The sequence below is a fragment of the Apiospora phragmitis genome, assembly GCF_038363925.1.
Source record: "Apiospora phragmitis strain CBS 135458 chromosome Unknown utg000014l:1.0-1827420.0:1.0-1829600.0, whole genome shotgun sequence".
In the NCBI taxonomy this organism is placed as follows: Eukaryota; Fungi; Ascomycota; class Sordariomycetes; order Amphisphaeriales; family Apiosporaceae; genus Apiospora; species Apiospora phragmitis.
Genome location: NW_027117414.1, coordinates 1674927 through 1698340, shown reverse-complemented (window position 1 = coordinate 1698340; position 23414 = coordinate 1674927). Strand labels below are relative to the sequence as shown.

Here is a 23414-nt window from a genome sequence, read left to right as displayed (position 1 = left end):
CGCGGTTCGGTCGGTAACCCATGGCATGAGTGATGGCGTCGGCGGTAGCTAGCTTGTCCATCGTATTACAAAACAGGACCATATTGCGACGCCGGTGGAACTCGCTGTTCGATTCGGCCCCAGAGAGGCAAGACCACAGGATAGCTAGTCCCGTATCGGCAGATAACTGCGTAGACCGGCTCACAATACACGCACCACTTAGCGAGTCTAGTATGCTTCTACGGTGGTCCAGCAGTGGCAGCCTAGGTAGCAGAGTCATCACGCCCTGCGGTTCCGGACGAGACCCACGCACCCCGCGTGGCCGAACATGGACCCTTCCACTGACCGAGGATGAGGGGGGCTCTACCGTCGAAGCTTCTAGTACCGCGCCTTCCACCGGCTCAGGGTGTGATTCCGCGTCGCTGTCTTGATTGTCACGGGCGATGGGAGATTCGCCTTCTACGCCAAATATGGCATCATCGAAGAACGACGAAGCCTCTCCTGACTCGGAGAGCCAGAGTCTCTCTAGGTCTTGGAGATCTGGATCGAGCTTTCCGACCGCCAACTCGGACAAAATCTGCTTACGGAAGACAGGGATCAATTTATCCGCAGTCGACTGGCCTACTTGCGGATCACCATTCATTATGGAGCGAATGCCCAGGAGCACGAAGATGCCCGAGTCCTCCGGCCGAGTCTCTTTGGGGCCGACCTCTGCATACTTGATGCAGAAGCGTTCTGGAGCCCCTTCCATAATCTCCCGAGCCAAGGAAGGTTTTGTCAGTATCGCTGTTCCGCTATCATACCAATGGAAACAATCGCGATATAGCACCCCAAAGGACCAGTGCCCGCCGTACTCAACTGGGATGACCACGGGTCTGCCCTCAACCGACAGGAGATCTCGTATCGACCCAAGCGGCCGTGGTTCCGCAACGTAGACGGGGAAATCCCTGGCCCGAAGAAGACCCAGGTACGCACTTACGATATCCATGTTTAGATGGCTCCCTTTGGCTACGTCCCAAAACGAGGGGGGAAGTTGAGTTTCATCCAGTGACTGCCTGGCGAGCACAAGTCGAGCTTCATATTCAACCCATTTCTGCTCGCAGGTAGGTGCCTCCGCTTCTTTGTCGTCAAAGAATCCGGGGGCAGAAAGCTATCGTGGCGAGGCTTGTCGTCTACTACGCGGAAGTTCGTATAGCGGGCCTGTATAATTGTCACAGCGGTCTCCAACATGGCAAGAGAGCGCGAAGTCAATACGGAGTTGGAAAGATTTTTGAAGTAATCGTACTCGTTCATATCTGCGGAACGAAGGAACAGTTATGTCATATTCAAGAGAGACGGCTACGATATATATGTAACCTAAGGCTCGAGCTAAGCCTCCAGAACTGGAGCCAGTCGCATGCACGAGGGCGTTGACAGCTCGACGCAGCCATCCAAGTCACTTTCCAGCTCCCACGTGGGACACTCGTAGCCAGCCCATTTAATCGCGTAATAGACGGAACCGGTGCTGGTTTGATAGTGCGCCACGACATCCTCGATCGCATGGGTTGGCTCGCCGTCGATGAGGCGAGGGCGTTGCTGGCATTCCTGCCACATACTGAGCCCTATCCCGTCGTAGAAAACCCAGTGCAGCTGGTGTTGTTGGTCGAGACGACCCAACGACTCATCATCTCCGGTCCGTGTTCGGACCCCGTAGAAAGAATGTTCATGGACTCGGATGACACAGACGACCTGTTCTACGCGTGTCTGTGAGGACCAGGCAGTCCGTACAAGGGAACCCCTTGCAGACCCTTTCGCCGCACATAGCGACTGTTTTTTTTTGGCAGACTCGAAAGTAGAATTCCTAACAAACTAAATAGTCTGCCGTGAGATATTGTTATACTGTTTAAGTTCGGAACTTATAAGGTGTGGGAGTTAGCAGGCGAAAGGAATTGTGACAAGGGAAATCATATTATACTTATATATGTTTCCCAAAGTCGTACATGGATCTAGTAAAATGCCGTATAAACGCTGTGCTAGAAAGAACCATCGCCCGTTTTATTACATAGATCCCACCGTCCCCAGTATGGGTCTTTTTAACACACCCGAGGGCGCCGGTACATAGAGCAGCCACGGACAGAAAAGTATGTACGTACGGGATGTCGTCGGAATAAGCTTTTTACGAGTAAGCTGCGGGTTATCCCGATCAGCATGGCTGAGCGAATGGCAGGGTCGGTCTTAGCGGTAGCCAAATTTAGCTCCTGCAAACTACTTTAATACACCACGCCAAATATGGCACTTATAGCCGAGCGGAGACCGGAGACCATTTATTTCGGTACCAGTACAGTATATGTACACACTCTATATAGGACTATGCTATATATATTAGGGTCTTCATAACCAATAGTTCACACTACTTAGTTCCTTTTATACGTATAAATTACTAATGCAATGCGAAAGCCGGATAGTGTCGAGACACGCGAGGTGATTGACTGCGCTGAAAGCCAGGAGGGCAAGCTACCTAGCCGCCGTAACTGCGTCCCTACGTCTCGCATGCTTCGAACGACAAGGCGAGGCTGGCGTAGCGACTTCTTGTCCCTAACCTCTCCGTCAAAGAGCATAAGGCTGCCCGTGATCGCAGAGGAGAGAGAAGAGGGTGAATCCTCGTTCGAGCAACCGGCCTGAAACCGGCTAAGTATCGACGCTCTACCCACTGCAGCCGGCAGGTGCACTTTGTTCGTAGTGGGGTTTCGCGCCCCCGAGCGTCGCTGACGACGCAGAGGGTGATATAAAGGCCGGTCGACGCCCAAGGACCTTATGGACTTTCCCACTTGATGCGCACCTATCTAAAAACCATGGCTTCCTCATTCATCGGCGCCACGACTGTTCCGTCCGTCTCGGACGACGACGTGACCTACCTTTACACACAACGCCTCATCATTGACCTCACAAGCGAAGAGCCCTACTCTTGTGCTTCTTGCCACGAATACTCGGAGCAAGGGTGGATTCTACAATCCTGCAAATGCGTATGTCCCATTGAATTGTCCCCGTGCATCACCTTGCCCGAGACTGACAGAAGAAGTTCATCTGTGTTGGATGCTTCAAACCAAGTGACGGAGAACCGCAGAAGAAAGAAGACACTACCGAGTCCTGTCGGCCTACGGCGAGATTGTGCTGTCCTCGAAAGTTCCACGTTTCTTATGGCCGTCAGAACACGCATCGAGTATGGGTCGGCAGGTGTGATATATGTATTACTAAGCCAGTGAAATGGAACGTGCTTCGTTGTGGTGAGTGAATCTCATTTAGCTGCCAGTCTGTTGCCGAGCTCTAATATTTGTACAGGTCACTCGTTCTGCCTCAGCTGCATAAAGGAATATTCTAAGTACTCATATCATTGCCCCAAGTGCCGCCAGGGCTGGTGTGAGCGCGATTGCAGCCTTTGTCTCTATAACCGGAACGCGTGTATCGCCACATGGGAACCGAAGGAACTAGGGTTGGATTTTGGATGCGAGTTAATACGTAGTAATTGTTCCACTTCCGGTCGAAAAGTAGGTAGTATTATAGGGTGTTTAAGGTTGGAATGTTTATTTATCTTATTTATTTAGGGTTTATATAAAACTGGAAAATAAGTTTTCGCTAATTAGTATAATTAATAAGAAAGCTACGAAACCGTTCTCTTATAGGGAGGCTGCGAAATCAGAACTTGGTTTTTGGGGGTACTGAAGTGGTGTTCTAGTATATACTGGATCGACTAGGAAGATGGAGTCCTATATATATGTACATTTGCTGATGCTCTAATATATTTCTTTTAAGTCCTAGAGTGGAGCTGTGCTAAGCTCCGATTCTGTTCGAATACACTAGCTAGCTTGCCGATGACGACATCATAGGTGGAGCGGCCAGGGTCAGGAGGAGCGTAAGCAAGAAACGAAGCGGGCCAATCTCGAAAACTATTTTCATACTTAGCGAATAATTTTACGGTATCGTTATTGGGTATAATCTTGACTCCTTTTTCCTCGGCACAAGGCTTACGAAGCCGCTGAACCTCTTCTTTACATGGTGTTATGTGGTAGTCAGTGCTACCAAGATCCTGAAGTGAATCTCGATATCCAAGGGCCTGAAATGACACCTGGGGTCTCGGCCCTATGGGTTCAAGGTATGAGTAAATACGTTAAGAGCAACCTCCAGGTTTTGGTGGCTCTCCTTCAGAATGAACCAGAACTGAAGTGCACCCAAGCACGGCCTATACCGCCAGGCACTTTCGAGCTGAACCTACATACTTCGTGTGTAGCATGAGGATTCCACGGTAGTGGTTTTACTCATACCGGCTATTTACTTCATCACGCGAGCCGAATGATTTCTTATCTTTTGTCGCACATAAAAGTCGTAACTCTGTATAAGCTTATTAAGTTTATTTCACTTAAAATATGTTTAGCGCTTTTATTTTTTATAACTGCTTTATTCCTGTTTGTGCGACAGTAGTAATTAGTTGATATATGTTAAAATGCCGTAAAATTTGCCTTCCACTTGTTCTGTTCCTTGGCGAGCAATTCCTGAAATCTCTTTATCATGATGTTCATTTGACTAGCAGTCTCGGCCGAAACTGCCATCGCCTTGTAGACTAGCTTCCAGCGCCTCTGTAGGCCTGACAGCTCACGAGACAGCTCCTCGTTCTCCTGAAGGAGCAACTGCAACGTGAATACCTCTTGCTCCCAGGTTTGTTCGGAAAGTCGATGAAGAAGGTCGTCAAGTTGGAACTCGTCGGAATAGAAACTCGATCGCGGTCTCGGGTCTATACTCATCATGAACCCTACTTCCGTTAGTGAAGAATCACCGGTCAGCTTTACGTAAAGTTCAAGATGATCACATACGGTGCAACACTGTAGGGGCTTAATACCTAAGCCTCAACTACCAGCCTCTCGCTTGGTTAATAAGAGGAAAACGACATCCAGGAGTGGATTTGTACTGTACTGCTGAAACCGATGCAATAAGTTCACTTTGGCACTAACAGACATTCCCACCACAGCCTAGCAATGTACCAAAAGCTAATTGAAGCCAATTATGGATTACGCTCAGAACTACTATACGTACTACGTGCGTCGGGTTTGTTGAGTGATCTTAGGTATAGTGGCAAGACTCAGAAGATACCGAACACAGACAACCAGGTACAATATATACATAGACTACTGTACATACTGTAGCACTGAACTCAAAGGAAATGCATAGGACCAAGCCATAGAAATAATGGAGTCAACTGGTAACGTTTATGTATATTGTTGGGAGATACAATAGCAGCTCCGAAGAGGATGGCGAGACGCGCCACCCAGCGTCTACCAGGCCATACTGCTCGCAAGCATAACCGTTATGCCTCAAGAGGGGCTGGCAGCTCGACGACGGTTGACCGAATGTGCTAGCGCATCGTGTCGCTGGCGGAGATGGCTTGGGGCACCCTGCCACTGCCAAGTTGATACGCCTGGTCAGTGAACAGCTGCGCGAAGATCCATGTCGAGATTCCTTAGAAATAGGTAGGTGGGCGAAGAGGAGTGCGACAGACTTGCTGTTTCAACTCGAACTCCGGCCATACGGCTACATCTTCGTCTGCAGGGGGATACTGTCGGATGGTTTCAAGTGCCTACAGCAAAATTGCCACCTGTACACGCGGCTTGCGACGCCTGAGGGCTGGGTAGTGTGCCACGGCGACGAGCGCGAGGCCAACCTGTTGGCGAACGTGGAGCGCGAACGTGTCATGATCGTTGGCTTTCGCCGCGCCCTCCCCGGCCAGCCCTCAAGCATCGGCAGGTGTCTGCGGTCAGGACGAAGAGGAAGCATGATGCGGATCGCCTCGAGAGCGATTTATATAATGGACTAGGAAGCAAGCGGCGCTAGCGACCGTCCGCCGGTTCTCCTATCGGGAGATTTTATAGGTGCCTTGTATGGGCATATACCTCAGGACCAGGCCGAGTTGTCTACACACACATAGAGGAGTACCGCCGCGCGAGCAAAGCAAAAGAATGGGTGTGTATTACACTGTAGACAACAATACGAAGAACACGCCGATCGGGCAACGCTTGCTCCCAAGTATAATTTCGCAGTTCGGGCGGAAGGTCTATAAGATTGAAACGTCTTTTAGTTCATATTGGCGGGACAAAAGTCATCAAGTAGCATTGGCGCATTCTTATCAAGAACCGAACTCATCTAGATCAAGATCGATAGATACGTTATTAGGAGCTGCGATAAAGCTTTCGACCTATCGGCAGGCCTAAACTGGCAGTCCTTTCGCACGGAGCGTGGCGGTTAACCTGCGGTAGTTAACCGTATCGCAAGGGTCTTTGATATTGAGCAGGAGGGAGGCGACGCCCTTTTGTTGCCACGTTGTGCAGACGACGTCGGTGACTAGTCGAATAGCGAGCTCGGTAGAGCACTTATAGCATATATAAAGGGAAATGTCAATGGACATAGATAAACGTTACTATTTCTAGATTATAATATATATTATAATTTCTCTATTTCCTTAATAGTACCGCTATTAATAAGTGTTCTACCCTCGTCCTGTAACTGCTCTACCAGTGGGAGAATTCTTCTAACGCCCTGCATATAATGAATCGCTGAGGTTTTCAGGCTTTTCTCCGCTTCCTCCGCCCGACGCAGCTGTTGCAGGGTTCGTCTCAATTGACCTTTAGTGTCTTGGAGATCTTCTGTCAGAACTTGATATCGGCGTTTCTCCGCTTCCAGTTGTGCATTAACTTCAGCGACCTGTATTCTCAATTGCTGGTTTTCCTTCACTAGTCGCTCGATGCGAGAACTGAAGCTTATATCATCAGCGAGTCCCTAACGACCATTAGTCAAGTGGCTAGGTAGAAGAGAAGTTGAGGCCCAACCCTTCGTGTGCTAGCGCCATCGACCAAGGCTATAGAGGTAGACCTCGCGGCCACGGCCTCAAATGTGCGCCCAATTCCATCGCAGAGTCTTTTGTAGGTGTTAATAGAATGGTCACTAAGGTTTTTGGTAAATAGGTCTTGGCTAGCTTCGTCAAGGTGCTTCCAAGAATATGGGTCCCTTTCTGAGGTGATAAGACGGACCCCCGAGGGTTCGACTTTCAATCCTGTTCGAGCATCTATGACCAATTAGCGCGGATCCATAGGTATAGATCATTAACGTACATATATGCTCTGATAGGAGCTCACGACAACGAATGTTCCACTCTTTTCTCTCAAGGTTACTTGCTCTGGCTGGCTTCAAGTCCATCTTCCCTTGTAGATAACTACGAACAAGGATAGCCGACCCCCGTTAATCTAACACTGCGATAGATATTGTGACTACTGCTCGGATACCGGCTCCCTTTAACCGGAATAAGTAGCGCAAAATAGATTGGCATATACGAACGCCAAATATGGCTACTATACCCCTAGTTGAAGGGAGGCCCAAGGTTTTAGAAGAAAAGAGGGCAGTATGCCAAAGATGGCTCCTTAAAAGCTTAGCAAGTTACACATGTCATACCCACACACTAATAGCCGGGCGAATCCGGTACAGTACAGTAATTGTGTGACCTCTGATCATCCATCAAACACGGGGAGCCATTACGGGATGGGCCTTTATTGTATAGGACAGCATTTTTGGGTAGCCTTGTCTCCACAGCACATACCGTAAAATGAATTGCAACATATATGTATGTAAGGCTAGTTTACAGTTTATCCGTTATTTTTACCCACAATATAGTAATTGTGAGCATTAGGGTCTCCCGTAGAGACCCGAGATGGCGGGAGTTCAAAGCCTTGGTTTTTGAATCTATCTATCGGGTCTTTCTCATGTAATATATACAATTCCTTGGCGTCTGATCGCATACCAAATCATCTCTTCTGGACATACACTCACTGTATAGAGTGCGTAGGGCATTCCAAAACCTCCATCTCGTGCTAAGCTATACTATAGTGTGTTGCCACATAAGATTGGATACCCACGATAATAATAGAGTCTCCTGTTTCGTATCTTCCCTATGTCGTAGGCCTTTAGCAAGATACCTCGTGGAGAAATGGTAAAAATGAGTTTATACTACGGCGATTCACTAGGCGGATAAGTACTACAATATCCACCTTACGCACTCCCCTAGGGGATCACTATATCTTTCTACTTTACCTATATTCTCTTTTAGAAGCTGCTAATATTCAAAAATCGACGATCCCCAAGTTGGAAGATTGGAACTTTGGCCTGGGAAGTGGCGGAGTGCTGGATTTCAGTCACATACTTCAGCATGACGATGCAGTTTGGCCTGCCATTATCGCCAGTGATAAGGCCCTTATGGCTTCTATTCATTGCTTTCAAGGCCAAGCGTTAGCCCCATTACACAGGTTGACACACAGTCCTCCTTTTACTTCACAGTATCAATAAATCTTTCAGAATAGTACGAATAACAATTTCTGAAAAGATTCTATAATTACGAGCCCATAAACCTTAACTATTGACGCAACATCTATAAATAGCAGAATAAGAAAATCGGGTTCGAACCACTTTGCTCTATCTATATTTCGCACACTCCTACTACGTATAGATATTAAAGGTACATCTAAAAGAAATATAACGTAAGAAATAAAGTAAAGTGGAATGGATAAAAGCGATCAAGTATGAAAAGAAAAACGAGGTAAGAAATTGGCTAAAAATCCAACTAAACCGTTACCAGGCGTGGTTCCTGTACACCAGCCCAGGCTATGACACACTTCTGCTGCGTGTTGACGTCGAGATCAAAAAAGTTGGCAGCACCAGCCAGTTCACAATAAAAAGCGATGAATTCCTCCTTGGTCATGGCCGGGCCCCCCCGAGCGCTGACTTTATTAGGCGGTGCGGCCTCGGAAAATCGAGTATGATAAAATGCAGGATTGTGGGACCGTACCGGGATGGACTGATGGCGGAAGTTCTTCACCATATTATCGGCAAGACCTACGGATGGCGACCGACTGAGTTGCGGACGCCTTCCAGTGGTTGCTTCTTCATATCTGCACTCCTGCTCTACAGCCGCTTTGTGGATGGCGATGTCGGCCTCTTTCGTTCCCCATCGGGCGCGGAGCGCTGATCTCGGCTCCCACTTCTTCTGAATCTTCCCGTCAATGTTCCAGGCGATCAGAACGTACGTGTCAGGCCACCGCTTCTTTCCTAGGCTCCCGTCCAGCATCTGCAACTCATCTGGATCGATCAAATCTACTGCGTCGGCACCAGATCTGTTAATCGCATTCCAGGCGACTCCGTAAAGACCGTCAATATGCCGCTTGGTATATTTAAGCCTTCCGTTGGGATTCTTCACACTTCCAAATCGGATTTCGCTATTGCTTATGTTCTGCTCCGCAGGTGGCTCGTCTTCGTACTCGGCGCTATCGGCGTACTTGTCCAGCCGATACTTCGCCGCACTCTTCTTTCCGTACATGTTGATATAGTAACGTCCATTTCTGACCCAGCCCACCGTTGTGACCTCTTGCCCAGATGCGGGGCCTGGACGAGAAAATAGCGGCTTTTCTCCGTCGGGGTCTAGGCCATCGTCGATACTACTAGGCCGAGGGCTGGTAGGCTCGGACTTTATATCTTCGGAATCGCTATCTACGTCGATTTCCATCACTTCGAACTCCTCGGAGTCAAAAGCTTCCTGAAGCTCTTGGTCTTTCTTTAGAAGCTGAGCTTCTAAGTAGGCAATACGCTTCTGGTTTTCCTCGTTGGAATTATCCAGTTGTAGCTTGTGTAGTGCTCGCTCCAGCCTAGGCCGAGCGTTTTGAGCCTGGCGGTCTCTCTTCTTTTTTTGTCTATCGAGGTCATTGGAGCCATCTTTCAGAATGAGGATGATATCTTGATAATATTACGAATAAGCTTGTCTCGGGGAAACACTTCCTACTTATAGACGTAACTCCCCTTTCCCAAATACTTTATGACGATAGAAGCATCTTTTGGCTTTTTTGTACCTCTTTATTAGCGCCACGCTAGTTGTGGGTTGCTCGAGTAGTGGAAAAATCCATATATGTCACCGGTTTACATATGTATACTGTTCTAATGTTAAGTACAGAATTTCTAGCAGCTTCCTCCTAATCTAGCTTTAACACTGCTTTCACCACAGTTTCCAGGTTAAGGTTCATATTCATATATAGAAAATTAAGGCGGACTGTCGGAACCACAAGGGGGGGAGTAGCAGCATGTGGATTAGAGCTACATATTGATCAAGAACCAAAGAGGCTATCTAGGTGCCATTGATCTGTCTATACACGCTAGCTGACGCTGCGCGCACGTTTGCAACGAGTCGTGGCTGGAATGTCGCCATCCAGGCCGTTGTTTCGACTGAATCGCCTCGTCTGATCCAACCACACACTGACTGAGTAATCTGGACCACCATGCGTTTCAACTCAGACATTTACTGTACAGTACTGTAAATTATATAGATTACATATATATAGCAAAATATGATGAAAATATTTATTACGAACGTGGTCTAGGTCAGATGCATGATTATTTACCAGATAGGCAGGAGGCGTTAGTACAATTACTACGGTGCTGACAATCTGTATCTTATAGAACTTAGTACATACTGTGATGGTACGGCACCGTGGCGTTTGGGTGAACGCAATGTGTACGGCTGCTCACCCACCCACTCACTATATGAGTGCACTTTTTGGTCCTTCAGCATTTCTGATTTCCTTCCTCTCTTCGTCTTAGATAGTCGAATCAAGTCTACCTATACAGCCACTTCCGCTGCTTTCGGTGACGTGCCTTCACAGCTCGCTCCGTGGGCTATCTACAGCTGACTTGCTTGTTAATTAACTCACAGGGCAACAGCTACAACTAGCTGGGCTAGGGCCACAATAAAATAAAATAATTGTTGAATGGGCTTTCTGTACGTACGTACGGTGGGGGTTCAATCGTGCTGTATTGCTATATTCTGTTGTTTTTCTCTATCTATTCTGCCAGCTGCGAGGGGTATCGCATACCCCTCTTTATGAGGCAGAAAAGGGGTTCGTGCGCGCAGGCACGTGGTACCCCTTTTAGAGCAATATGGACAGCTTTGGTTCTAGCTGTTCCAACAATAATATTATTTATCACTTGTCCTCGGCCTTAGCTGAAATCCAGCCGCCATCAAATCCCATGCTAACAAGTTCCTGGGCATCTCCAGAAATACAGGATAGTAGAAAACGCTGAGTTTCTATAACGCGGTCTTTTTCCCCTATCGCTCTGACCTTCTCGGCAAGAGTATCTTTATGCTGGTCAAGCTCCATCTCCACTATTTCCCGACATAATTTCTGCTCTTCTGTTTGTTCGTGGTGCTGCATTAAAATAATTTCGAGCTGTACCTTTTGTTTATCGAGCTCCTTAATCTGTTCCTGGAACTGATCACAGAGCTTCTGTAGCTCTTCGAGTTCTTGCGCTTGGGTTTGTAGCCAATGCTTACAACGAGCACACAGCAGTGAGATGAGACGTCGAACCCTAGCTGAGAATCAGTCAAGCCACTCAACTAGCTGGAGGATATTTGGGGTCAAACATGATCGATAAACTTGAGGACTTCTTGGGTCCCCTCCCGAATAGCTGAAGCTGGAACGCTCAGATTTCCATGCTCGTCAGGTGAGATACAAGATTTAAATAAAATAGTAGAAATTGCGGTGAGATAATGGCGTTGGCCAAATCTGTACGTACATTAGATACTTGAAAGCGTCCCCTACAGACCGATACGTACTCGGAGCTAAGCACGATTACGGCTTCCCGTTCTACTGCAACCCTCGAGTCTTTGAAGTGGCAGTACACAAAAGATCCAAAAACGGCTGACAAGTCTGCCTGTACCGGCTTTCCTTAGAGCCAAAGCCATTCTTTAGCTCATGAAAATTATTATTATTGTTATTGATAATATACCGTAAGCCGAAGGCCTTCGGTACATCTACCTAATTGCCCGTGTAATAAACCGTGCCGAAGCTGGACTAAAAATACACGCTGCCCAATACTGGAGTTTAGCTCACATGCTCGACATTACTATACCGGCTCTCACCTACCAGACTAGCGACCCCTTTTTTGGTTTCTGTTGTCTCTTCCTCCTAGCGTTACGCGTTTTGTTGATAGTCTCCGCCGCCTTTATACAGGCGCCACGTAGGAGCTGTATCTTCCCGGAGCTCATGCAAACTACGATAGTCGTGAAGACTTGCTAATAGAAAACATGTTTATGATAGCTGTGAAGAATCACGAATAAAAAACCGAAGCTCAAAAATACCATATACCGTATTGCGGAAATTTAAAGCAGCGTAAAAAAGGCCTCGTCCTATAGATGAGGTGGGAAGGGGTACAGGATGAAGCAACATAAATACTAATGCTAGCCGAATGGTTAGGATGGCCCCAATCTAGTCACCGTCCTCGCTAGCAGTCACCAGAGCAGCTCAGGATCAACAATTACTGAGCCACCAAGCCGGGTAGAAGAAAGATGAGCAAACGCCACGGGATTCATCCCGTGGCGTGGGAGAAAAGCCCAATTCCGGGTCTCAGGTGCAGACGCGTGCGGCGCGATCCTGTTTGATCAAGTCCGCTGCTCTCTCTGCTACGGCGTAGACCACAGACTGGGTATTACCCAATGTCTGAAGCGGAAAGATGCTGGCATCGACGACGCGGACGTTCTTCGTCCCATACACCTGCAGTCTGCTGTCTACAACACCTCCTCGCCCTCGGGGCAACATGGCACAAGTACCGCAGACGTGGAACACGGAGATCTGGCGGCGACGAACGATGTCTTTTGCCTTTTCGAGGTCATTACCGATGGTCTCGGGAAGCCTGGCACCTTGCTCCTTGAGAGAAGAGCGGAAAGGCTCAGTCTTGACGATCTGCTCGACGAACTGAACATGCCGGGCCGTGATCTCCAGATCAAGAGGGTGCGTCATGTACCTCGGGTCCAAGACTGGTTTGACGTTCACGTCCGACGAGGTGACGTGAACCGAGCCGCGGGAGAAGGGATGGTTGAGGACCGTCATGATGGTGATGAAGTTCTGGGGCTGGACCGGGGTGATGTAAGAAGCCATATTCTCCGGTTCCCGAGGGATGGAGATCTGGGACGGGAACAACAAGTACTGCGCAGTTGGTTCATCCTGTGGCTCGACGACGGATCGGAGGACCCGAAATTCCTCCGACAGCATCGAACTGCCATCGGCGCCCCGGAGGTGAGTATCGAAGAGAGCTTTCCTATTCTCGGCCGACATAATGCCATGCTGGTCTACCAGTGGAATATAGGCTGTGCTGATGTTGCTCTGGCCTAGCGGCCCGGCGCCCTGCGAGGACGAGTAGAGCTGAACCAGGGTGTTCAAGAGATCCGAATCCCGGAGGACGTCGCCGGAGGGCACGCCTTCGCCGACCTCGAAGCTCTGGCAGACGATGGCATGGTCCTGCAGACGCTCGCCCACGTTGGGGTTATCGACGAGGACGCTGATGCCACATCTTTCGAGGACTTGGCGACCTCCGATGCCGGAAAGCTCGAGGAGCTGCGGAGACTGCAAGGCACCCGCCGCCAGAATGACTTCGGATCTGACCGAGAGCGTCGTCTCGCCGTCCTTGGTCTGCGCAACGACGCCTTTGGCCACCGGCCCATCCGGGGCGTCTTCGAAGATGATGCGCTTCACCGTGGCGTCGGTCAGAACCGTCAGGTTCGGCCTCTGGCGGACCGCAGGCCGAGGTACGCGTTGGCCGCGTAGCTCCGCGCCTTGGTCGCCGGGTCGATGCTTGCCGGGTTTTGGAATGCGCCAACGGCCTTCCCAGTGCGCGGGTCCGCCGTGACGGCGTAGCCGAGACTCGAGAAAGTCTCCATCCACGCGTTGTTCAATGGCATGGAGTAGCCTTCCGAGAAGGAAACATGCACCGGGCCGTTGCCGGGCTCGCTGAAATCGTGGGGGCTTCCCAACCCGGCGATCTGCTTGGCCGAGGCGGAAGGCGGATGGACGGTGCACGACTTTTTGAAATAAGGCGCCAGACCATCGTAACCCCAACCGGGGTTGCCGAGCTTCTCCCACGCGTCCATGCTCGCCCGTGAGGGATGGAGCCACATCATGAAGTTCATGCTCGAAGAGCCACCTAGCCCGCGGCCTCGGGCTTGGTTGATCGAACGACCTTGGAGAGCCGCCTGCGAGTACGTGAGTCCACGTTCCAAGTTATCTTGCGACGTTCCAGAGGGAGCCTACCTGGGGGATAGAGGAGAAGTTCCAGTCATATGCGTCCTTTCCATATTGTGCGGCCACGAGGCCGGGGTTAAGACCAGAGGGTCGTCGTCATGAGCCGGTCCGGCCTCAACCACGAGGACCTGGACGTGCTCGTCCTCCGAGAGGCGAGATGCTACCGTTAGCCCGGCGGTGCCGCCGCCTACAACGATGTAGTCTACGGGCAACATCTCGGCGGCCGACTGATGGGTGTGGGTTGATGGAGGAGACATGAGCTCGAGATTGCAGAGAGCAGGTAAGAGGAACGGAATGGAGACTGGGAGTTATGGGTAGTGGTCTTGGGCTCGGAGTGATGAGGACGCCCAAATGACGTGGGAGAAGACCGATAGATATACTTCGGCATCGGGCAATCAGGGCTTTATGTAAGAATTTTAGTAATACTCCTTGTTGATCTGATTTAGACGCTTCTTCCGGCACACGGCCGTGGCTCCCGTCGGCGCGAAGAAGCCGCAGTGGTTTGTAGCACCTCGACCCATGTCCAATGGGCCGCTGTCGAGGTGGCATCTTCCGCCGCGTAAGGGAGGTAGCTTGCGGAAGGCGAGACGGGATTTCCCCGGCCATTACTGGTGGACCAGGGTTCGGGTGGTCTCTCGAGGTAGGGGGCCCATGTACCCCCGCCTTGGCAATTTGAGCCAGTGGGGTTCTTTGATTATAGTATCTGAATCACGTTGGCGTGGACCAGCTCCCGCATTAGTGTGTCAGCCTGCATATGACTACGTGTATAGAGTGCTGTCGTACAGAGTACATGTACTACTATATCGCACGCATGTAGTGGTGATCCACTTTTGCGTGCGGCAAGTGCACTGTACATATCTTCCCAAAACGTATGTGTTACACCAGGATGATTGCTACTGTCTAGGAAACATCGAGGCCCATGCCCATTAGTAGACGATACCGTACCGAGCCGTGCTCTTGTGAACATCGATAGCTGTGTTGGACTACGCTCAGTGGGTCCAGACGTTCATGGGAAGAGACGGCCGGAACGTTGCAACCTCGACCCGTAAACTATACCGCGCAAGTTGCCTAAGTTGCCTTGTAGATTTTCCCGTACCTTGGTAGGACCCCTTCCTCGGTTAAGATAGAACCCATGTAGCTCTTACGTGCTTGTATGGCCAGTAGTGATGCGCAAGAAAACAGCAGTCCTGACGAAACGTGGGCTAAGTGTACAGTCCTGGCGCAACAACTCTATTCACGGGGCTCTGCTTTTTTTCGGCGGTGGCGAGGATCATCGAGGTGCTTAAAGCTTCTGGCATCCTGCGACGGTCGAAGTCTCAAATTCTCCTGTTTCCTATGAGAACGCAAAACAAACTCTGGTTCGATTCACGGGAGCAACGTGACTCTCATAGTCTTCATTTCACAATGGCTCTTTATTACGTATCTTTCCCCCTCCTTCCCCCCGTACGAACTCACTTCGTCGTCAATTGTGCCCTCGTATTTCTTATGCTGGTTGTTGTTGCCCTACGGCTGTACCTACGTGTGTCCACTAAACAGGGGCTTGGTTGGGATGATGCTCTTGTTATGTTCAGCGCGGTAAGTTCTTCTACGCTCCTTCAGCGGTTTGTATACTCATGGAGGATACCTAGCCGCACGGTGTTGGCATGCTCGTCATCCAAGGATTATGTAGGTTTACAATGGTCTGCTGCTACGCTCTGCGTAATTCTGACGGTTATAGGGTTGCCTATGGGCATTGGATACCCGATTTCCGAAACGATGGCGAATATCCCACTTATCCTGAAGGTACGTCCATCTCTCGCCTCGTGAGGAAACTGGATACGTACTGAAGCCTGCATCCAGCTTCTCCTGGCGTACGAGGTAATTTACGCAGTGGCCATTACCCTCATCAAACTCTCCATGCTGTGCTTCTATCTCCGACTTTTCGTCAATCGTAGCATGAGGATCGCAACGAAGGCCACCATTGCCTTTGTTGTCATTTGGAGCACCGCCAACATCCTCCAGATATTCCTTATATGCCGGCCATTCTCGAAAACATACGATCCTACCGTCACCGAAGGCAGCTGTGGCGACCAAGTTGGTAGCTTCATCGCCCTGGGTGCCTCCAATGCCGTGACCGACATGGCCATCTTGTTGCTTCCCATGAGTACCGTGTTAGGCCTGAAGGTGGCAGCCAAGACGAAGGCGGCATTGGTTGGGGTCTTCGCCGTTGGGCTCTTGTACGTACCCGTCCCAGTTGTAACCGAGTTGCTAGCTTGAACTGACGGGCCCGGCCTCACAGGACCGTCGTTGTCGCCATCCTCCGCATCCTAAGTCTGACCAGTGTTGACCTGGGCGGAGACTTGACTGGCACCATGGTCTACGCCGACTTCCTCTCCACGACCGAGCCGAACCTGGGCATCATATGCGTTAGCCTTCCACTACTCGGTCCCCTTTTTTCGTGGGTACACAGAAGGAAAGGCTCTTCGGCCCGGGCTGGGAAAGATACGAGGAATACGCCCCGGTCCGGGGTGCGTCGCTTCAAGGGTAGCGGCAAGAGCTTTGATAGCTTCGTCCGGCTGGAGGATCTGAGCCGTAGCGACACAGCTCTTCGCCTGAGCTAGGGGGGGCCTGGACCGCCGAAGGAACTGATGGGGATGCCTGTATGTCGGCGGATGGGGACACGTAGAGCGGCTTCGGGACGGAAGGTTACTTCGAGATACAATTCGCATCAAACGCAGGTATTCCAGCAAGGGATCTAGGACAGCCGCAACAGCCGCCACTAACACTCAAACACTGCCAGCTAGTGCGTATAAGAGAAAGACTGCAAAAGTTCCCACATACCAGTTTATATAGTTATATAGTTTCTTTTCTTCAAGATATTTTTTTTAATCGGTATGGCAAATAAATAATCTTTTTTGTTAATTAAAAAGTCATTCCTTTTCCCCCTTTACATTTAAAAGTCGCGCCCCGACCCGAGGTGCAAACCTTTGACCAGAGGCTGCCCACCGCAGCTGGGAAACCTGGATTGCTGCGATAACCAATTTCAGGTTATGCGTTTCCAATATGCCGGATATTTCCATAGCGCATTCCTCTTTTCGATTATATTATATTCCAAATTTAGAAGAGAACTGAATATTATCTGCTCTCGCTGCTTTAACGGCTTTAGATTCAATTGTAACCCGGGAGCCTTCTCGTTGCACGGCATACAAACCATGCTGCACTACTTCGGCTTAGGCATCAGCCAAAATCCAGTGGGGGGGGGGGGCGTTTAGTACTTGCACGATCCTTCTGGACGCAGCCAGGCTGCCAAGCCCTTGCGGGCCTGAAGAACCTGCCGAGTTCCATTGGCATCGAATACCGGCCTCTGGTCGTCGCGCGAGCTGCAGCCTTGCTCATAGTAGTGGCTCTCGAAAAGGAAACCTGGTCCACATGGAGAGAGGCAAGTCCGGGAAAATCGACGAGACCGTCCTTCGGTGATACAATCAAAAACGGTAACTATCCCGGCGGGGACAAGTTACTGAAGCGCCTGGTGGAGCCTGCAGCGGGTACCCAAGCATAGCCGCGCAAGAACCGCGACCGTGTTACTCCATCTAGTTAGTCGAGCTCGGGCTGGGACGTCGGAAGGCGAGCCGACCGACGAGTCGCGATGGAGTTGCGACGAACGAAATCTATCGGATTCGGGGAATCAGGCGGATGGGCCGCAGATCCCACTTGACGCTGATTATCTATTGATACCCATTATATGATGTCCTGACTCGAGCACGTAGTTGCTATGGACATTTAGCTTCGACTAGTGGCCCACCACCCCTGATGCCTACCTCATTCTTTGAACCTATTGGATACTGCGGGGGAACTGTCATGGGCCCCGGTCCGTGCTCCGCCCAGTCGTGGTTCTCCTGTCTATCTATATAAGGAGTAATCTGCCTCAGTCTCCAAACTCGTCTAGTGAACCAAACGGTCGGGACGCGCTCTGCTCCCAAAATGAGCGGCACGCAAAATCTGACCAGATCGTACGGCATACCTAATTGACTCGCCTTATCCCACGAGAAATCCCTGTCTCTAGCAGCATAATCTTTTCGGAAGCCCCGTATCCTACTCACGCGCCTACGAAACGTCCTGTTATCGGAAGTCCTTCCCGATGGCATTGGAACAAAGCATCTCGCACAGGCGATCATACCATATCTACCGCGTTCCAAGCTCTGGATGGATTATTTGCAGCTTCTCGGTTCAGCGGAGGTGTTGGGGGAATGCCCAAGGCTGCAGCTGCGGCGCTGCGAGTGGAGTCAAGTTCTTGCTAATCTTCCTAATCGTTGGCGTTACGCTAAAATTCTCTACGCCAGCCAAAAGGCGGCCATATCCCTCCCCCTCCCCTGACACGCAACTTGCACCAAGGCCAGCCCACTCTGCGAGGGGGAGGGTCGTCAGCTTGGGCATTACGGCTCGCGCTCCTACCGGCGGGGTTCTACGGTGATGACCGCCGCAATCGGGCTAGTACTATGCTAAGCCAGACCCGATACTGATTTTCAATATCACATCTCGCAGACCCGCTATGTCCAGATCCGGAGAACCACCGGGCGCACAAGGTCGGGTCGAAGCTAATACAACCCTTGTTTCGGGCGGGGACCGGGCCAGCTGTACGCCGACCGACGAGGCTACATACTTCCACACGTGCTGATCATCACCGTCAGCGTCGAACACCATACACTAGCCCAAAGGCTCGCATCACCGTCGCGATGCTACCAAAATTCTTGACCAGAGAGCAATGACTCGTCGAAGGCCAAAAAGCGGCAGGACTACGCCGTCGTGCCTACATACCCAGCTAGGTTCTTGGCCAAGATTTTCCGCGTGGCGAACCTAACCGCCTCTAGTAGTGCCCCTTCTCCCCTCGACTGGGCAAGGAATGGATGCTACATGGATGTCAGCGCCAGGTCGCACGATGAGTCTTGGCCACGGTAACTATACGTTTGTGTCAGGGAGGCGCCCGCTGCGTAGGCACTTCAGAAAACCGAGAGCCTCCGAGCTTCGGCCGTCGCCGTTCTCGCTCATCATGTCGAGCAGTTCCTCCAGATAGCCGATCACGAACCTGTTTCCTTCTACGCGGCTCGATGAGCTCGTCCGGTCGTAATCCCAATCCATAACTGGAGGGATGGTCAGCATCGCCACCGTAGGTCTTGGAAGGAACGAGGTGCAGTACCAAGCTTGACAACGCCGTACGATGAGATGCGTATCGTGTGGATCTGCGGCGTGAGTGACTCCGAGAGCAGATAATTGATGCCGTCCAGGAGCTGTAGCCAGTCAGAGACGCCCGATCTTGGGGGGGCGGTGATTCAGAACGAGCCTGCGCCATTACGCTGGCGATTTCGACCTCTGTCGCCAGAGGAAGGACATCAAAGAGGTCGAGTTCCAGAAACTCGTATACGGCAAAGCACTGATCTCGGCAGCAGTAGAGGGCCAGGACAGGCGCAACGTGCGGGTGCATAATGCGGACCGTACACCGAAGCTCTTGGAGTGTTGTTGTGTGATATATTTCCTTTATGACGACCAACTGCCGTGAACGGCTTGCGCGCGACGCGCCGATCCATACCTTGGCTGTTTTTTGTACAAGGTCGTAGTCTTGACTTGGATGCCGATCGAGGTAGACGGGCCGTAGCAGGCGCAAGGGCGTAGAGGCCGAACCGGAGCTCACAGCTGCCATGTGGTTAGGCGACATGGTTTTTACCTAGGAAGAGGATACAAGAAACGATGCGCATTAGGAATTTAACTATATACCTGGCACGACGCCAGATTTGGCTCCAGTACAGCACTTCGCATATTGTTTGGCAAGTTACAGGAGTGTGAAGCACGGCAAGTAATACGAATTTCAAATGGAAGTTGCGATAAATAAAGCTGAAACTGTACGATAATTATCCAATCCCTCTTCCCCCCCCCCCCTCCCCTCCGAGAGTATTATCCACACGTGTTTTGATCATTGCTCGAAATACAATGTATTAGGATCTACGAGCTGTTGGTCCTCCTGCTCTTGTAGTTCTTGCTGTTGCTGCAGCTGAGGCTGCTGCTGCTGCTGCTGCTGTTGTTGTTGTTGTTGCTGTAATTGCTGTTGTAGTTGTTGTAGTTGCTGTCGTTGTTGTGGCGGTCGCTGTTGCTCGCATAGCATCAACTCCTGGGTCAGCAGTTCGAATAAAGCTTCCAGTTTGGTGGCCCAGCCCTCAAGGTTGTCTTTCTGGTTCTGGTAACTAGTTCTGTTAGAACATGGGCGACGGATCGTATCCCTGCTTTCGAATTAACTTACCCCTCGTCTAGCTTCTGGACCCTGGTGAGTTGGGCTGCATTAGTATCACCGAAAGTCTGGCCGGACCGGAGACATACATAGTTAACAGTTGGTTCAGCCTGGCCACCGGGAAAGTTAGCACTCCCGCATCTCTCAGTCCATTAATCGGAAGTGACCGGTGTTCCGACTTACGCGCCATAGGCCTGGGTCAAATCGCGCTGAGCCCTTTTGTCCCAGTTAATACACGTTTTTGGGAAGGCGAATCGGCGTGGTGATGATGGTGGCCATTCCACTTACTCCTCGTTTCTCACGTGCATGGCATCGACCTTTATGTAGAGCCCCTCCATTTTGGCGTAAATATCGTTCAATGATCGGATACTTGCAGGGCCTACTATCAGCGACCTGGCGGACTTGGAAGGGCTTGGGGCAGGGGAGCATTGGGGGCAGGAAGAAGCTGGTCTTACCCCGGCTGGAAGTTGACCTCCGTCTCCTCCAACACACCAGAGGCGGCGGTTTGATGGTCCAACGTATGCAACGGGTTCGCCGGCCGCAGCCCAGCTGCAGTGCCGTGGCCGAAGCCGGTTCCTTGCCAGGCCTGTGCATGGGACCCTGCCGGGGCGAGGCTCGTGGCCGCCGAGTTATTGGGCAAAGACATGCGCTGGGGACTGGGGCTCAGTCTACGCAGCTGATGCAGCGCCAACCTCGGGCGTGCATTTTGCAGAGGCGGCGGCTGCTGCTGCTGCTGCTGCTGCTGCTGCTGCAGTCTCGGCACAAAGTCGCTACCGAAGGGCTGGTTGGGAAACATGGTAGAAGGTCGGGTGTGTGGTTTGCAGTATCTCTCGAATCGGATGCGAATCATTTTTATGGTGCCATCAGCCGCCATTTATGGTAAATAGGAGACCGTTGCGGTGACTGCGTGACACGGTGCCGATTTTGGATAGAAAAGGCTGGCCGGGGTTGCGAAGCCTCCACAATCGGCATGGTGCTTTCATGAGCCGGATTTGGATGAGGTGAACCATATCGAAGGCAAAACCCCTGCGGTCTGGTTCAGGGGATGTCAGTAGGACGACAGCTGCGATGACAATATATTGGGCGAAGGTCGAGTCGAACCCTTGGTGCCCACTGGCTGCAGCAGACCATAACGATAGCATACCGTCACCAACACCACCGCCATCATGTCCCACGTCCAGGCTATGCAATACACTATACCCGTCAGGGTGTTGCTGACCGCGCTTGAGGAGTACGGCGCTTCCCTCCACCAATGGCAATTACAGGCCGAAGCGGGGCATCGGGAAAAGTTGGGTCTGCGCGACACGATTGCCCAACTGCAACGCGAGAAGCAAGAATGCATCCAGCGCGAAGAGATGCAACAAAGGGTGGTCCAGGCGCAACAGGAGCTGATCGAGACCCTTGAGCGAGATGTAGCCAATTTGGCCGCGGCGCAGCGCGCTGCCGTCCCCACGGCCGAAGCCGACGCAGTAACCTTCGTGCCAGCCAACGAACTGGGCGTCTACGTGCCGCTTGCATCTTCAATGGCAACATCCGCGTCGCCCCAATCCGACGATACATCGGGTTCCAAGGCCCTCATGTCTTTCGCCGAGGCGGCGGAAAGTGTAGCAGCCGTGGGCGCTCTCAAGAGGAAGGCCGACCAAGAGTGCGAAATCCCGTCCAAGAGGGCCGAGATAGGAACATGGGACTAGGGGGGGGGGGGGTTGCCGGCTGGTGCTTGCGTCTAGGTTATAGCGGTGGGGCGGTGTGGGGTTGTTAGTGTGGAGATAGAGGGGACGACAGGGAACAGGGTTTAAGGCTTGCATCAATCAACACATTGCCGCTTTATTACTTCTACATGTCTACAGAACACACTTAGTACAAGTAATTCGCTTGCCATCTTTACTAAACTCTTCCTTGTAGGGGGTTGTGCAATTTCAATACCGACCGGCCCCAGTAGCCGTGGTCCCGCATGTAGATACACGCAGGATGGGAGGGCGCGAATCCATCCAACAGAGGTACAATCCAAAGAAAATCTCCCAAAATGGCCCTGCGCACTAGGGGGTCCGTCCTCTTGTTACCAAAAATGGATGACTGTGTGGATTACGCAACATAAAGGGACGAGCAGCACAGCAGCGCGACCTCCCCGTTGTCGATGATTGCTACTACGGCGCCCCACTCGCGCACCATCGCCGTCTCTCCCTCTCACCCGCCATGGATGGATCAAAGACGCACCAGAGCGGCCAACGCGCCGAGCACAAGCCGCGGCCCCCAACCCTTGTCGACCACGAGATACGGGCACTTGGGGGCACGACGACGGCGTTTGATCCCGAGGACATCCGAGCAGCCAAAGGGGCGAGCACTTCCCGGGAGCAGAGGCTCGTCGAACTGACGCGAGAAAACGGTCGTCTGCGACAGGAGATCGCCTACTACCGCGATCTTCTCGATGGCGTGGTGTTGCCCTTGATGCCGGTCCTCCAGTATCACGTCAGCGGGGCGCACTCGGTCGTGCGTCGGTGCAATGCCAAGATCGAGCAGGCCAATGCTCGGTGGGAACTGGAGAATGGACAGGACCGATCGGGTGCCCGTTAGCAGGTACAGGGTTTAAGCAACAAAAGGAGAGGAGAATGACCCTTAGGGTGGGAGGCTCAAAGGCTTGTCTGCATCTCGAACTGGAGACATGTTTAGCGAAAACGTGGCAGTGTGGGGGGAACGATATTTGCGACTTACTGCGTAGTACAATACATAGTACCCATCAAAACGATGGGGACATCTTCTTGTACGTACCAGTATCGGTACGTTTCGTCGAGCATAGCAGGTATATACATAGTACACGCTACCTAGGTCCTACACAAAGTCCCCCCTGCAGTGCTTATTTCTTTCTCGCTCCGCAAATGGCTTATGACCAAGCCTATTATACAGATGCAAGTACACCTATACAGTACCTGAGTACGTTGGACGCGCCGTTATGAGGGGTCGCACCGGCCAGTACGTACTTTTTGCTAGGTGCTGCCACTATGTGTCCAGGTACTGTACATACGTGCTGTGATAGCCTTTTCTGTCAATTCGAA

The 23414-nt window shown here is 51.3% G+C and overlaps 11 protein-coding genes across 11 annotated transcripts; 2 read left to right on the top strand and 9 right to left on the bottom strand.

The window, feature by feature from the left end:
- Nucleotides 1-218: 218 nt before the first annotated feature.
- PG994_015152 (uncharacterized protein) lies at nucleotides 219-730 on the bottom strand (the record flags this gene model as incomplete). Its single annotated transcript, XM_066866561.1, has 2 exons — nucleotides 219-242; nucleotides 326-730. 2 exons carry the CDS (start codon nucleotides 728-730, stop codon nucleotides 219-221), a joined length of 429 nt encoding a protein of 142 aa, XP_066708237.1.
- Nucleotides 731-1347: 617 nt separating this feature from the next.
- Nucleotides 1348-1572, bottom strand: PG994_015151 (uncharacterized protein; the record flags this gene model as incomplete). The annotated part of the gene is made up of 1 exon (XM_066866560.1): nucleotides 1348-1572. One exon carries the CDS (start codon nucleotides 1570-1572, stop codon nucleotides 1348-1350), a length of 225 nt encoding a protein of 74 aa, XP_066708236.1.
- Nucleotides 1573-4451: 2879 nt separating this feature from the next.
- Nucleotides 4452-4754, bottom strand: PG994_015150 (uncharacterized protein; the record flags this gene model as incomplete). Its single annotated transcript, XM_066866559.1, has 1 exon — nucleotides 4452-4754. The coding sequence occupies one exon, from the start codon at nucleotides 4752-4754 to the stop codon at nucleotides 4452-4454; it is 303 nt and encodes a 100-aa protein (XP_066708235.1).
- Nucleotides 4755-8611: 3857 nt separating this feature from the next.
- Nucleotides 8612-10606, bottom strand: PG994_015149 (uncharacterized protein; the record flags this gene model as incomplete). The annotated part of the gene is made up of 2 exons (XM_066866558.1): nucleotides 8612-9734; nucleotides 10509-10606. The coding sequence occupies 2 exons, from the start codon at nucleotides 10604-10606 to the stop codon at nucleotides 8612-8614; spliced, it is 1221 nt and encodes a 406-aa protein (XP_066708234.1).
- Nucleotides 10607-12437: 1831 nt separating this feature from the next.
- Nucleotides 12438-14365, bottom strand: PG994_015148 (glucose-methanol-choline oxidoreductase; the record flags this gene model as incomplete). The annotated part of the gene is made up of 3 exons (XM_066866557.1): nucleotides 12438-13593; nucleotides 13620-14059; nucleotides 14192-14365. The coding sequence occupies 3 exons, from the start codon at nucleotides 14363-14365 to the stop codon at nucleotides 12438-12440; spliced, it is 1770 nt and encodes a 589-aa protein (XP_066708233.1).
- A 1147-nt stretch (nucleotides 14366-15512) lies between these two features.
- PG994_015147 (uncharacterized protein) lies at nucleotides 15513-16708 on the top strand (the record flags this gene model as incomplete). Its single annotated transcript, XM_066866556.1, has 5 exons — nucleotides 15513-15683; nucleotides 15737-15773; nucleotides 15826-15890; nucleotides 15948-16324; nucleotides 16387-16708. 5 exons carry the CDS (start codon nucleotides 15513-15515, stop codon nucleotides 16706-16708), a joined length of 972 nt encoding a protein of 323 aa, XP_066708232.1.
- Nucleotides 16709-19056: 2348 nt separating this feature from the next.
- PG994_015146 (protein kinase domain-containing protein) lies at nucleotides 19057-19797 on the bottom strand (the record flags this gene model as incomplete). Its single annotated transcript, XM_066866555.1, has 1 exon — nucleotides 19057-19797. One exon carries the CDS (start codon nucleotides 19795-19797, stop codon nucleotides 19057-19059), a length of 741 nt encoding a protein of 246 aa, XP_066708231.1.
- Nucleotides 19798-20052: 255 nt separating this feature from the next.
- Nucleotides 20053-20702, bottom strand: PG994_015145 (uncharacterized protein; the record flags this gene model as incomplete). The annotated part of the gene is made up of 2 exons (XM_066866554.1): nucleotides 20053-20320; nucleotides 20653-20702. The coding sequence occupies 2 exons, from the start codon at nucleotides 20700-20702 to the stop codon at nucleotides 20053-20055; spliced, it is 318 nt and encodes a 105-aa protein (XP_066708230.1).
- Nucleotides 20703-20815: 113 nt separating this feature from the next.
- Nucleotides 20816-21160, bottom strand: PG994_015144 (uncharacterized protein; the record flags this gene model as incomplete). Its single annotated transcript, XM_066866553.1, has 1 exon — nucleotides 20816-21160. The coding sequence occupies one exon, from the start codon at nucleotides 21158-21160 to the stop codon at nucleotides 20816-20818; it is 345 nt and encodes a 114-aa protein (XP_066708229.1).
- Nucleotides 21161-21530: 370 nt separating this feature from the next.
- On the top strand, nucleotides 21531-22055 carry PG994_015143 (uncharacterized protein; the record flags this gene model as incomplete). The annotated part of the gene is made up of 1 exon (XM_066866552.1): nucleotides 21531-22055. The coding sequence occupies one exon, from the start codon at nucleotides 21531-21533 to the stop codon at nucleotides 22053-22055; it is 525 nt and encodes a 174-aa protein (XP_066708228.1).
- Nucleotides 22056-22566: 511 nt separating this feature from the next.
- Nucleotides 22567-23156, bottom strand: PG994_015142 (uncharacterized protein; the record flags this gene model as incomplete). The annotated part of the gene is made up of 3 exons (XM_066866551.1): nucleotides 22567-22899; nucleotides 22943-23015; nucleotides 23074-23156. The coding sequence occupies 3 exons, from the start codon at nucleotides 23154-23156 to the stop codon at nucleotides 22567-22569; spliced, it is 489 nt and encodes a 162-aa protein (XP_066708227.1).
- Between the last annotated feature and the right edge of the window lie 258 nt (nucleotides 23157-23414).